The sequence below is a fragment of the Aspergillus aculeatinus genome (assembly GCF_003184765.1).
Source record: "Aspergillus aculeatinus CBS 121060 unplaced genomic scaffold BO66scaffold_27, whole genome shotgun sequence".
In the NCBI taxonomy this organism is placed as follows: Eukaryota; Fungi; Ascomycota; class Eurotiomycetes; order Eurotiales; family Aspergillaceae; genus Aspergillus; species Aspergillus aculeatinus.
Window position 1 is genome coordinate 318,171 of NW_020291496.1, and position 13,252 is coordinate 331,422.

General features: G+C 52.6%; 4 protein-coding genes across 4 annotated transcripts; 2 read left to right on the forward strand and 2 right to left on the reverse strand.

The window, feature by feature from the left end:
• Window positions 1-321: 321 nt before the first annotated feature.
• On the reverse strand, window positions 322-843 carry BO66DRAFT_401994 (uncharacterized protein; the record flags this gene model as incomplete). The annotated part of the gene is made up of 1 exon (XM_025648787.1): window positions 322-843. The coding sequence occupies one exon, from the start codon at window positions 841-843 to the stop codon at window positions 322-324; it is 522 nt and encodes a 173-aa protein (XP_025503463.1).
• Window positions 844-5,550: 4,707 nt separating this feature from the next.
• Window positions 5,551-9,698, forward strand: BO66DRAFT_452722 (glycerophosphocholine phosphodiesterase; the record flags this gene model as incomplete). Its single annotated transcript, XM_025651951.1, has 4 exons — window positions 5,551-5,686; window positions 5,751-8,567; window positions 8,624-9,024; window positions 9,077-9,698. 4 exons carry the CDS (start codon window positions 5,551-5,553, stop codon window positions 9,305-9,307), a joined length of 3,585 nt encoding a protein of 1,194 aa, XP_025503464.1. The 3' UTR covers window positions 9,308-9,698.
• BO66DRAFT_411918 (putative short-chain dehydrogenase/reductase) lies at window positions 9,604-10,660 on the reverse strand (the record flags this gene model as incomplete). Its single annotated transcript, XM_025649321.1, has 3 exons — window positions 9,604-9,666; window positions 9,726-10,498; window positions 10,618-10,660. 3 exons carry the CDS (start codon window positions 10,658-10,660, stop codon window positions 9,604-9,606), a joined length of 879 nt encoding a protein of 292 aa, XP_025503465.1.
• A 1,200-nt stretch (window positions 10,661-11,860) lies between these two features.
• On the forward strand, window positions 11,861-13,243 carry BO66DRAFT_471876 (TFIIH/NER complex subunit TFB4; the record flags this gene model as incomplete). The annotated part of the gene is made up of 2 exons (XM_025652909.1): window positions 11,861-12,038; window positions 12,102-13,243. The coding sequence occupies exons 1-2, from the start codon at window positions 11,993-11,995 to the stop codon at window positions 13,241-13,243; spliced, it is 1,188 nt and encodes a 395-aa protein (XP_025503466.1). The 5' UTR covers window positions 11,861-11,992.
• Window positions 13,244-13,252: the final 9 nt, after the last annotated feature.

The following is a 13,252-nucleotide window of genomic DNA, read 5'->3' on the forward strand; positions in this document are numbered from 1 at the left end:
TCTGACTAGACTACGGAGTACCTTGTTGCTGACTAGACTCAAATTCGGCCTTGGAATCTTTTTTCGGCTTCTCACTGATGGATAGGGCAAATTTGACATGTATGTCAGGTGTGCTTGCTATGTTCTGGGGAGTTTTGTCTTGAACAATGCGGTTGCATGGGATGTCTTTTGAGCGAGAGTGATGGACTTGATTGTTGCGGATACACTAAGATGAATGGATGTATAAGGAATGATCCATGGAGATTGTCTGGTGATATGGTTCGAGGTTGGGGATTGTGGACGGGCAGCGTTCAGGGTGTAGTTGCGTTGCGGCGCTCGGGACTACCAGTCGCTGGCTCCGTCGACAGTGTTGTCACGCTTCCAGTCGCTTTCGTCGACAGTGTTGTCACGCTTCCAATCGCTGGCTCGATCAACAATGTTGTCACGCTTCCAATCGCTGGCGCCTTCAACGGTGTTGTCACTGCGCCTCCAGTCACTGGCTCCATCAACGGTATTGTCACCGCGCTTCCAGTCACTGGCGCCTTCAATGGTATTGGCACGCTTCCAGTCACTCGTTCCGTCGACAGTAACGTCACGCTTCCAGTCGCTGGCTCCGTCGACAGTAAAGTCGCGCTTCCAATCGCTGGCGCCTTCAACGGTGTTGTCACTGCGCTTCCAGTCACTGGCACCTTCAACGGTGTTGTCACTGCGCTTCCAGTCACTGGCACCTTCAACGGTGTTGTCACCGCGCTTCCAGTCGCTGGCGCCGTGAGTTGTAGAGACCGAAGCAACATCGGGTGTTGGGAGGGTAAGAACACCAGTCACCAGGCAAGCGGCCAAGCTTAGGGTCATGAATTGCTTCATCTTGTTGTGTGTGATGTAAACAGAAAAGAGGAAGTATAGCAGCAAAGTGTGAAAAGCGAAGTTGAGTAAGAGATGGATGTCCAATGCTGGATGAGCTCTGTAGATTGATGTTTCTTATGAGAGGAAACAAGCCTCTTTATATAGTAAGAGAGGGCAAGTCTGCCTAGCAGGTGAGAGTTATAGACCAGACCAGTTGCGCGGTGGGTTCACACTATCCTGACCTGAGCAGGCCCCGGGTGAATGTGGTAATGCTGACTCGCAACAATAGTGGGTTCATCAACAGGATTTTGCCATGAATCTCGTATTCAGGACGGCGTCATTTTCCGAGTAGCCGCCATTGTGGACGAGGCTGACTGCAGACGGTTGCAGTAAAGATGCATTTAACCTATTTCAATGTTATCACTGTGTACAAAATGACATAGAACGGGCAGAATTTACCATCTTCCTCATTTGGAAATATCTCCATACGCTACTACACCGGACGTCGAAGTGGCTGATGTTTGTGTACTAGGTAAACTCCTGGGAAGCAGAAAGTGATGCCCGCAGAGTTACTGGGTTGAGTGAGTAGATGATGCTTGATGAGGCTATGAAGGCGGTCAACCTGGAACTTAAGGAGGCTCTCTACACCCCGCATGCTACGAGTTGTGGGGCCCTTAGAGAGCCATTGGAAGAAGGGATTTGTCGCTGTTCTACCTAGAATTATCCCGGAAGGCTGATTAACCTTTGGAACCTACACGGAACCCTGATCCTCTTGACTTGATCCAAAAGGCATGGAGAGACAGGTCTAATGATTCCGCCATACTGACATTGCTGAAGAATCAACAACTTTGTATCGCCTAAGCTCATTCCTCCCCTGCACAGAAATAAACTTGGCAAATGTAAGCACGGAAAGGGAGTTACATCAGCAACGGGCGATGCTCACCAATACTGACTCGTGCAAGGCTTCATGGCTCCAACATGCCACCACAAACACTACCTCATCAATTGATTAAGAGGAACCAGGCTGAATCTTTAGCTTAATTTGCCACAGCCACCAAATGACTCTGGCGCGCCATGGAGCCTCATTGACGCGGCAAGAACGACAGCGAAATACTGCGATGTGTACCACGATCCACAGCTCCACAACCAGAAATTATTTGTCAGGCATCATAATCACGATTTCACTTGGTTGAAGCTATACAAACATAGTGCGGAATCAGTACCGCTATCCGCACTCTCTTGAGCCCATTTCTCGTGTATGCACGTAAGACGGGCAAAGGGGCGCTTTGCAGACGACATGATAGAGTGCTTGCTCCACCCTCCAGAGCTGATCTATACCACGGAACATGCCCGAGGGTGCAATTGCTCGCAACAAAAGATGGAAGTGCGTATTCGCATGGCTCGACTCGTATCTGCTCTTGGGTTGCACCCTCAACATCCGCAAAGCCTCGTCATCCGTACATCGCGAAGCTTCATGCTTCTACTTCGTCTCTGGCTAGAGGAATCAAGTGCACAATTTGAGGACGACAAGACTACTGCTTTGCAACCTCAGACATACTGTGTCTTCTCGCTGCTTTGAATCACATTCTCGGGGCCTACTAAACTTGAGGTTCCGGCCAGACATCATGAATGGGTCTAAAATCCGGTCGCTGGGTACTCCAGCCTCGCGACCCGGGCTACAATGGCTGCAGGTTTTGGCAGGGTGACATCGTGCAATCTCCCCTGGACCTCCAGTCATCTCCACCTGTGATATACTCATCTCCGCGAGATTTCCGGCTGAGGTTTCGTTGTCCAAGGTGACTATATCCACGATACAGTTGCGCCATTCCCTAGCAAGAAGTCGTGTACTTCTTGTGTTGAATAAATGATCATTTTCTCTGGTGAGATCCTTAGTGAATACGAGACTCTAGAGGTGCATACGACCTCGACCTGTGTTCAGGTCAGTCATTGAAAGGTTACATCTGTGTATGCTAGGCATGCATAGATGGGGCCAGCCCGCACGTTTCAAACCGCATACCCACGCTGTTCACAAGCTTCAACCCATAGCCGTCGGTTAAATACCGCAATGGACCCATTCAACTCATAAGGGCCCAACTGTTGCCCAGTTTACCCCTCTCTTTGAAGCAATTATCCTCGAGTGATATTCAGCTCAATGGCCAAAGTCACTGATTGGAGGGACTTTCTGCCGTAGTGACAGTGATCATGCACCTGAATCGCAAAATCCAAGCCACCTGCGAAGGGCGAAATGTCGTTATCAAGGCTTCTTCAAACGGACGAAGGCTGATGGTCGGGGCTACTTTGTTGATTTGTGGCCTCGTTCCCACGAAACAGTGGAGGAACCTCGTATTGCTAGTGATCATCTCTGAACGCGGTAGCCAGAGCCAGTCCTTGGTTGCCACCACGGCACCATTGGATGGAGATATGTAGGGCGACTATTAGCCGTGGGGTGTGAGGAGTGGAGGCAGCGAGCATCGTTTGGGTGGGGCGCGAGATGATGTCCTACACGCTAGGCGGTATTCAACTATTGATGGAGTACTTAATGTTGATTGTGCATAGTCATACAGTGCCTGATCAAGACGCTGCACCTCCTATCCTTCAAAAGTTCGTCCTATTCGCTAACTAGGACTCACCACACCTGAAGTCTGCCAGTGGACACGCTGTTGGGTGTCCTTGGCTATACAGATTCGTATCGGAGAGTTTTCGGCAAGGTAAAGCATGGCTCTGACGTTCCTTTATCAAACCGGGGGGTTGCATTTTGTAGACCTCTCGCTGTACCAAGGCCCATAAAAAGCGGGCGTCTACTTCCAACATGCCCAGCAGTACTGGTTGTTGCACTCAACCAAAATGCAGGCTCGCTATCACTTGGACAAAAATGTGCAGCAGACCATGGGCATTCGAGTTCGATATCGAAGTATGGAATTCCATTTACTATAGTCTTCTTGAGTCAAAGCTAGCTCTAGTATTCAGCCACACGGCGAGGTTTATGGCAAAATGAGGTCTTACGAAGTAGCCAGAGCGACCAGCCTCCTCTTTCTCCGAAGACCTCGAAGAGAGCAGCGACTTGATGTTCTTATTATAGTGGTTCACAAAAGCGATTAGGAATTGAGACAATCATATAAAGCCTCCATGTTCTTGCTTCAATAGTCCGGATTGTAGAAGGAAGCCGCGTGATCGAATAGAGCACTATAAATTATTGACCTTGAGGTCAGGCGACCAGGATGTATCAGCTCCTTTCTAAGACAGCGCAGTGTACTTCGGTAGCAAGGCCATTGTCAAACTTCCAAGGAGAAACAAAGGTGCAGCGAATACCAAGAAGTGTAGTCAAGTTTGAAGTGAGGAATGTGTACAGTACTTTGCAGCATAGTCAATCACTAGTGTGTGCAGGAGCAGATCACGTTAGAGTAGAGTACAGTAATCCTGCAGCTTGGAGGGAGGTCATCTGACTTGACGGGAGTTTTCCATCTTAACAATAACTCCCGAAATGCAACTCCTTCTTACTTAGTATGTCGAAGTTACTCAGGTCACAACCTCAGGGAGATTGCAACCCTTCTTTATTGGAACCATGCAATCACAGGCTCAACACTAAAATAGTTAATCGAACCCTTCGAGGTTCGAATGGACAATGTTCGGCCACGACTCGCCCTTCCCCCTCCCTCCGACGCATCTGGCCACAAATCAGAATGAGGTGACAGTGAGGGGAACGGTGATCATCGCTGCGAGGGAATATCCCGCCAGAAAGAACTTCTGCTTCTCGAATCCGCCAGCCTCCGCGGCCTAAATAGCAGCGGGTCACCGGACTCAGTCGCCCACCAACGGGCTAAGCACTATGGCCGGTTCAGTGACAGTCAAACAGTCTAGAAGGCTTAATTTGCGAATTGGTGGGGGAGCAAGTCAGCGCTATTGGCAGACTAGCAGCTGGTGTGAGACTTAGATTAAGAACCGGAGAATGGCCCCCTTTATCGAATTATCGAATTATCGAATACTCACCAACAAGTCACAATTGAGTCAGTGAATCGGCCTGATCAACATAAGGTTACCGCCATTTGACCTGTTTTCCACACAGATCCAAGAGCGGAACCATCTGCTAAGAATCAGATTCCTCACAGACTCTTACTCATAGACACTGGGCCGAACCAGTTTTCTGCGGAGGAGATTGCGGGCAAATCAGGGAGCGTCCGGCGTGCAGCAGATCCAGCCGCCCGCGTTCAATGGTCATTCCGCCCCGGAATTCCTCTTCATCTTACGTCGGGGTGGATTCCTTTCATCCCCACTCGGGTTAGCAACTGATATTTTTGTCGGTTCCTTCGATCATATGTCTTGGCCGACTCTCGCACGTGCTGATAGCTCGGTCCCTTTCCTTTGTCGCCTGGTCCCAAGGATTCGAAACTGTATATGACCCGTGGCTCTCGCCTTCTTTTCTTCGATTATCAAACGCATCCATCTCTCCCTCTCACACACTATCCTACCATCCAGGTTCTTCCCACTACCCCATCTGGCTTGACCATGACTCCGCGATAAACTAACACATGGCTCTGTGCTTGAAGTTTGACTTGTCATTTTTCGTTTGTCTGCCCCAGATCCACTTGTTCTCCATTTGATCATCATTTCGTCAGCTTTGCTCTTCCTTGGCCGAACAAATCCCTAGGCGAGTTCTAAAAGAGCTTGTGTTTCACCTTCTGTCCTCATCTCGAACAGCTTCGATTGGCCTCGACTCAAATTCTCTCGAAAATGAAATTTGGACGCAACTTGCCCCGCAATGTTGTTCCGGAATGGAGCGCGAACTACATTCATTACAAGGACTTGAAACGGCTCATTAAAGCCTCGGCGGAGAACGTAAAGGCTGGCCATGAGGCCGATCTTACAGGTAAGCTTCGACCCTATTTGTACTCACCCAGGCCGTTGAGCGCTTGTTTTGACTCGAACTTTAGGATTTTTTTATGCGCTCGATCGAAACCTCGAGGATGTCAACTACTTCTATAACAAGAAATACACCGACTTTGCGCGCCGCATGAAGATTCTGGAAGAGCGATACGGTCCGTCACTGGATGGCCGCCAGCGCCTGGATTCCGAGGAAGTTGAGGATCTTTTGGCGGCTCTGCTCGAGCTACGTGGTCAATGGCGCAAACTCCAGTGGTACGGAGAAGTCAATCGGCGGGGCTTCATCAAGATCACCAAGAAGCTGGACAAGAAAGTCGGCGTTCAGACACAGCAGAAGTACCTAGAGACGAAAGTCGACCCACTGCTCTTCGCGTCGAATCCGGATATAACCAATGCTCTGAAAACCATCAACGACCGCTTGTCGATTCTTGGGGAACAGAAGATCAACGATGATGCCAGCTCTACACACTCGTCCCTGTCATTCAAGGCAGGCCGATCACGCCCCCATCTGAATCTGCCATCCAGTATGCTTCAGGCTGTTGACGAAGCTTTGCGCAAAAATGATACTCACGTTCTACTGGAGTTACTCGAAACCTTGAAGGTGGCTGCGGATGACTCGGGAGAACACATCTGGCCCAAAGTCCTTCAAAGTCTCCTCCAGCGATCCATCTACTATCGCGCGAACGCTTGCATCACAGTGTTGCTGAACCGCATGGACACGCTGGACGAAGAGGACGATATCAACAAACGTAACTGTATCCATCGATTGGTGATCTCGATCGGTCGAGCGCAACCCACCAACGATTCGGAGCAGTCTGCTTCCATGGTCCTTGACTTCCCCTTGGAAACATCGAATTACATCACTCCTGCTGCTATGCCTACTCTCCAAGCGCCTCGTTCGGTTGTGAAAGAGGACGAGTTCCCTCAGCATCTGGAGAGATCTGATCCATCGGTGTCGCTGCTGCAGCATATACTAGATCAGCTTCACCCTACCCAGCGCAAAGCCCTGCTTGCGAAGGATATCTCCGGGCGTACCCCGCTGCACTACGCAGCACAATATGGATTCAAGGTTGTGTGCGAAGTCATTATTGAGCACCTGCAGGCGTGGGATATGTTCGATGTCACCGAGGGAATCGATGGCCCACGTTGGCAGGACAATGATGGCTGGGCTCCGTTGCATCTGAGTGTTGTGGGCGGCCATCCCTTGACTACGAAATATCTCCTTGAGTCCGAAAACTGGCATGGGGCCAATAAAGACAAAGCCAAAATCCGCAAACAAGTCTCGCGCTCGAGTGCTGTGCTGGCTTTGGCGACCAAAGCAAACTTTGTCGACATTGTACGCCTTCTGGTTGAGGCCGGAGTGGACATCAATTATCAGGACGACCACGGCGAAACCGCACTGCATGTCGCTGCCCGCTTTGGTCACCATGAATGCGCGGAAATTCTGCTGCAGGGTAATGCAGAACAGAAGGCCGACACGGAACTCGCTGAGAAGACGTATGGGTGGACTCCACTGTTCATCGCTTGCGTTGATGGAGCTTTGAGAGTTGTGGAACTGCTGATCGAAGCAGGCGCCGAACTCGAAAGGCTTGACTCTTCCGGTTGGACTGCCAAGGAGCATGCGGCCTTGAGAGGCCATCTCGATATCGCTCGATGCCTTGCCAAAGTCACACCACCTCCCGAGATCAGTGAAGCGGAGCCCGTCATTCCCGTTCCAACCGTCTCGTCCGCTCCACCATCTCCTCCACCATCTTCTTTGTCTGACAGGCGGTCTAACGCACCTTCCAGCAATACCTCGTTGCGCAATGCAGAGCCTATCAAGACTTTTGGCCATCGGTATCTCACGGATGAGTCCATGGTTCTGGTCAGCCTGGGCACTATGGACATGCGAAGCTCCATCGAGGCTGTCAATCTTGACCGAATCCCCATGGAGAGCGCTCATTCCACCCAGCTCGACACTGCTTTGTCGATTGTCGTTTCGGCTAGCGGGGCTCGAGGAGAACCTGAGATTATTGATCTTCCTGTTCAGGACAACATTTCGACTGAGCCCATCGTTTTTCACGCCAAAGATGCTTCCAAAGTCAGGCTCCTGTTTGATCTAGTTCCTACCTACGCCGGCTCTAAGGACAAGATTGTTGGACGGGGTGTTGCCTTGCTTTCGAGCATCAAGCCCACACTTGGATCCCACCGCATCAACCTCAAAGGCGACTCTACAGTCCCTATTGTTGCAGCAAACACACTAGAGGTGATCGGCTCGGTCACATTCAATTTCCTAATCATTACGCCATTTAAGCATCCCAACATGACAATCACTGGGGACCGAACGTACTGGAAGAGTATGAGCTCCACTATGGTGATTGGGCATCGTGGTCTTGGTAAAAACTTTGCCAGCCGCAACTCATTACAGCTTGGCGAGAACACTGTGCAGTCATTCATCGCTGCTGCTAATCTGGGCGCCTCCTACGTCGAATTCGACGTCCAGCTGACAAAGGACCATGTACCTGTCATTTACCATGATTTTCTTGTCAGCGAGACGGGAATCGATGCTCCTGTCCACACTCTCACGCTAGAACAATTCCTCCAGGTGGGAGACAATAAACCAGCCCGTCGTCCTGGCTCGCCACCACAGACTCCAGACGTTTTCGGCAATGACAAGGGTTACTTCAATCCTCGCCAGCGGTCGATGTCTGTTGGTGGCTCGGAATATGACCCATCCGAGCTGAACGAGAAGATCAAGCACACCCGTGACTTCAAAAAGAAGGGCTTCAAAGGTAACAGTCGTGGCAACCATATTCAAGCGCCTTTCGCCACATTGGAAGAATTGTTCAAGAAGCTCCCTCAATCCGTTGGATTTAACATCGAGCTGAGTGAGTATCCTTCCGGTCAAAGAACATACACACGAGACACTGACCACGTCCACCAGAATATCCCATGCTCCACGAAAGCGAGGAGGAGGAGATGGACACGTATGCAGTGGAGTTGAATTCTTTTGTGGATACTGTCCTTACTAAGGCCTACGACATGGGTCAGGGACGCAACATGATCTTCTCCAGCTTCAACCCAGACGTCTGCTTGCTGCTTGCTTTCAAACAACCCTCTATTCCCGTGCTCTTCTTGTCGGACTCCGGAGCGTCTCCTGTTGGCGACATTCGTGCTAGCAGTCTGCAGGAAGCAATCCGCTTTGCATCCCGATGGAACCTGCTCGGTGTTGTCTCACAGGCTGAGGCTCTTGTTCTGTGCCCTCGACTCGTTCGAGTGGTAAAGGAGTCTGGATTGGTGTGTGTGTCGTATGGAGCGATCAACAATGACCCGGCCAACGTCAAGGTAAGTCAACAAAGCGCACCAATCTGCCGTCCTCTCTAACACTTTTCTACAGCTCCAAGTTGCTGAGGGTATCGATGCGGTCATTGTGGACTCGGTCCTCGCCATCCGTAAAGGACTTACTGAGCATGAAAGCAAACGCGGGACGCCGGGAGTCTCACCGCAGCCCAGTCCTTTGGCGCAGCCCACACCTAGTGCTCTCAAGGACTCGATCAGAATTCCCGTGCTGGACCAGACGGAGGAGAAGGACAACGGTCTTCACGTGAAGCCGGAGGCAATTCTCTGAGCCAGCTTTCGATGCTGATTCAACAAGCGGCCAGCTGGACATTTGGCCCGATTAATTACACATAGATTGCATCTGGGAGATCTTTCCCATCTAGAACTCGATGATCGTTTACGTTTGTCCTTTATGGACGGATAGTGGGTAGTAGTAAGCTTCGCATAGCTTGTTAGATACTCCTACCGCGGTCCCGATGGCACGAAATAGCGATAGACCGATTTGGATGCGACGACCCTGCCCTTTCGCGACCACATCAGCACCTGTAGATCCCCCGCTCGGCTTCCCCATTCGATCTCAGGTCACTACCGGATAGTGAAGCCCCCATCGACCCTGATGTCCGCGCCATTGATCATCCCGCTCGAGTCCTACCACGCCATTAGTTGATACTGACCACCCTGCAGAGCGTTTCTTCCGAACTACTTACCTGACAGAGAAACAGCACCGCATCCGCCACCTCCTCCGGCAGAGCAAATTTTCCCGTTGGGATAGATTTCAAGAAGGCATTCTTAACCGAAGCCTCCCCCCAAGCTTTCTTGCCCAGCTCCGTCCACGCCACGGTGGGCGATACCGAATTGGCCGTGATGCCCTGCCCCGCCCACTCGGACGCCATACTCCGCGTCAAGCCCAGTAGCGCCGCTTTGGAGGCACAATAAGCCCCGTGGCGCGGCAACGCCACATGAGCCGCCTGCGAAGCGATGTTCACGATCCTTCCCGGTGGCGGCGTCAATCGCGAAGCATCTTGCCCTCCAGTAGCGGCCCCCGTCGTTCTTGCAGATGCAAAGTAAAGCCGCGCGAACGCCTGCGCGCACAACATCGGTCCCAACACATTGGTCGTCAGGTGCTTCAGCGTCTCCTCGGGCGGCGTCGCCTCCATGTCGCTCAACGAGACATACCCGGCCGTATTGATCAGGATACTCGGAAAGGGTCTTGGATTCGATGAGGACAACGGTGACCGTGTAGACAATGGGGTCACCAACTCTTCCGCCAATTTGGCGAACGCCGACTCCACGGACTCGGGCGACGTGATGTCGCATTCGTAGGTGTGGATGTTTCCGTGGTGGTGGTGGTGGGAAGCAGCTGCTCCGTACCCGGCTTCGAGGAGCTGGTCGCGCCGGGCGGCTTCGAAGGGCGCGTAGAGGATGGCTAGCTGCGCGCCTTGTTGGCGGAGCTTCTGGCCGATGCTGATGCCGAGGCCGCCTGTTTGGGTTGGTTCTGTTGAGTAGAGTACATTGGGTTTGGGGGGGTGACTGTAGATTGTGTGATGGGAGGGAGGTGGTGGAGTAAGGATGGGTAAGTGGGCGGGTGTAGTTAACTACCTAGACCTCCGGGGAGGATTGCTAGTCTGTTGGCAAGGGCCATGGCGCTCGTTCGAGAGGATTTGACTGTTGGTTTTGTTGAGGTGTAAGTATATGAACGTACTATGGTTGGTATATCTCAATCTGGGTTATCATGCTTGGATGAGACGAAGGAGGGGGATGCGACCTGGGCTACCTGAGGTAGGAATGTGACATCCCTCGGGAGAGGAACAGCCCGAGATGATATCATTGGAAATTGGCGTAGTTCATCCGTCCTGCTACTTGTGATATGAGTAGTAAATCTGCAGATACAACCTACATTTCCAAGAATTGTCCGCATGATACGAAGTACTCGATTGGCTTGGGTACCTCATGCCTTCGCGATAAGCAATTCCTTCCCACAGCTAGAACCATAAACCAGTCCCACACATCCATATGCGCAAAGAAAGCCGCAGAGTGACCAATTCAACTGTAAACGCCTTGTTTCCGAACAAACACCATTCCATAAGAGAAGAACAACACCCATCGAAATAGCAAACTCCTTGCAGCCCTCATGATGAAACAACAGCAAGAAAAGCGACAGCTAACCATCCGGGCCCGCCAAAGCCCTTGCCCAACCTCCCAAACATTGACCCTGTTCTCCGTCACGTGCGGTCTCGGCTCGCTTTCATGCTCCCTGACATCAAGACGGAACCCTCCCAAGACCGATAATCCCCACGAGCCGAGTTCGTCGAGGTGGAAGGTGTCTTCGCGGATTTAGAGGTTGTGGTTCTCGAGTCGGAGCAGGGTGGCTTCTTCGAGTTGGTTCTCGATGCTTAGGGATGGGGACTCGGAGGCTAGCTGCTGTGAGTTGCTGTAAAGCTGATGTAGAGACGCCACTGAGGCTGTTTATCTACATTAAGGTCACGATGCCAGAGCTATATATCCCGGATGAGACCACTATGGTGCCAAGGGGGAGGGGTGAGCATTTATCTGAGTCTCTATTTTTGTAGCCAATTTAAGTCCTTCTTGTCAAGTCAATGACTATTTCCACACATCTAAAGGGTCCAATCTCAGTGGCAGTTGAATGGAAGTTGATAGCTATACAAACCAGTCAGTAAGTATACAGTCGATGCACTATTCCCGAATCGGCAAGCAACTAGAGCTGCCCTGCTAGTTCCGAGCGGCGGCGCAGGCGGTGTACCCCCGATTTCTCCGGCTTATCATTATCAATTTGATGCTTTATACTCCTCCGCCACTACTCAAGACCTCTATCTATAAACTTATTTTCCTCTGCAAAACACAATGAACTCTCTCACCCTTTAACTGGACCTCATAGCCACCTCAACTTCCTCCCAGGAAGCCATCCATCAACCCACCCAACCCTGAACCGCGCCTCCAGCCACCACTCCCAAAAATGAACACCATCGACGCAACAGAGCACTACTCAACCAGTGCCCACGGTACATCCAATCTCCCCTTCCACCCCCCCTCAACCCCCCAAACTAACACCAGCCAAAAAACAGACCGACCCCCCTCCCTCCTAACCGTCATCCTCGACACCAACCCGCACGCCTGGGCCCAACTAAGCAGCCAATCCGCCCTCCCCCTCTCGACAGCCGTCGCCAACATCCTCGTCTTCCTCAACGCCCACCTGGCCTGCAACTACGCCAACGAAGTCGCCGTCGTCGCCTCGCACACCCAAAAGGCCACATGGCTGTATCCGGTCGCCGCCGCCGCCGCCGCTGACCCAAACCAACCCCCCGGCGACAAGGACGGCGACACGCCCATGCTCCCGCAGACGCAAAACCGACCCCCGCCGCCCCACGAGATGAACAAATACCGCCCCTTCCGCATCGTCGAAGAACAAGTCACCCAGAACCTGCACCGGTTACTCGGCGGCACCACGGCCGACGATCTCTCCGCGACGACCTCCACCCTGATGGCGGGGGCCTTGACGCTGGCGCTGAGCCACATCAACCGCCGGACGATCGCCTGGGCCGAGGCGCACGGCGGGGAGACGGATCCCAACGCTCACGCCAACAACAACAACACCACCACTAGTACCAACACAGCTGGAGGCGGCGCCGCCGCCGCCGCATCTGGTGGGGACAAGGCTAGCACCGAATCCGGCCTGCAGTCGCGCATCCTCATCCTCAGCGTCAGCAGCGCCACCGGCGCCGCGCACCAGTACATCCCCATCATGAACGCCATCTTCGCCTGCCAGCGCCTGCAGATCCCCATCGACGTGTGCAAGCTGGCCGGCGACGCCGTCTTCCTGCAGCAGGCCGCCGACGCCACCAAGGGCGTGTACATGGCCCTCGCCGAGCCCCGGGGGCTGCTCCAGTACCTGATGATGGCGTTTCTGCCCGACCAGCGCTCCCGCCGGCATCTGATCCTCCCCACGCGCGTGGATGTCGATTTCCGCGCCGCGTGCTTCTGTCACCGCCGCGTCGTGGATATCGGGTTCGTGTGCTCGATCTGTTTGAGTATCTTCTGCGAGCCGTTGGAGAAGGGCGAGTGTTTGACCTGTGGGTCCGTGTTGGAGATGGGCGACTACGGGGCCAAGCCGGCGGTGGTCGCCCGGAAGAAGAAAAAGAAGAAGGTTCGTGGGCCGGGCAATGGGGCCTCGGCCACGCCTACACCGACGCCGACACCTGGTCCGTGAGGGTGACCA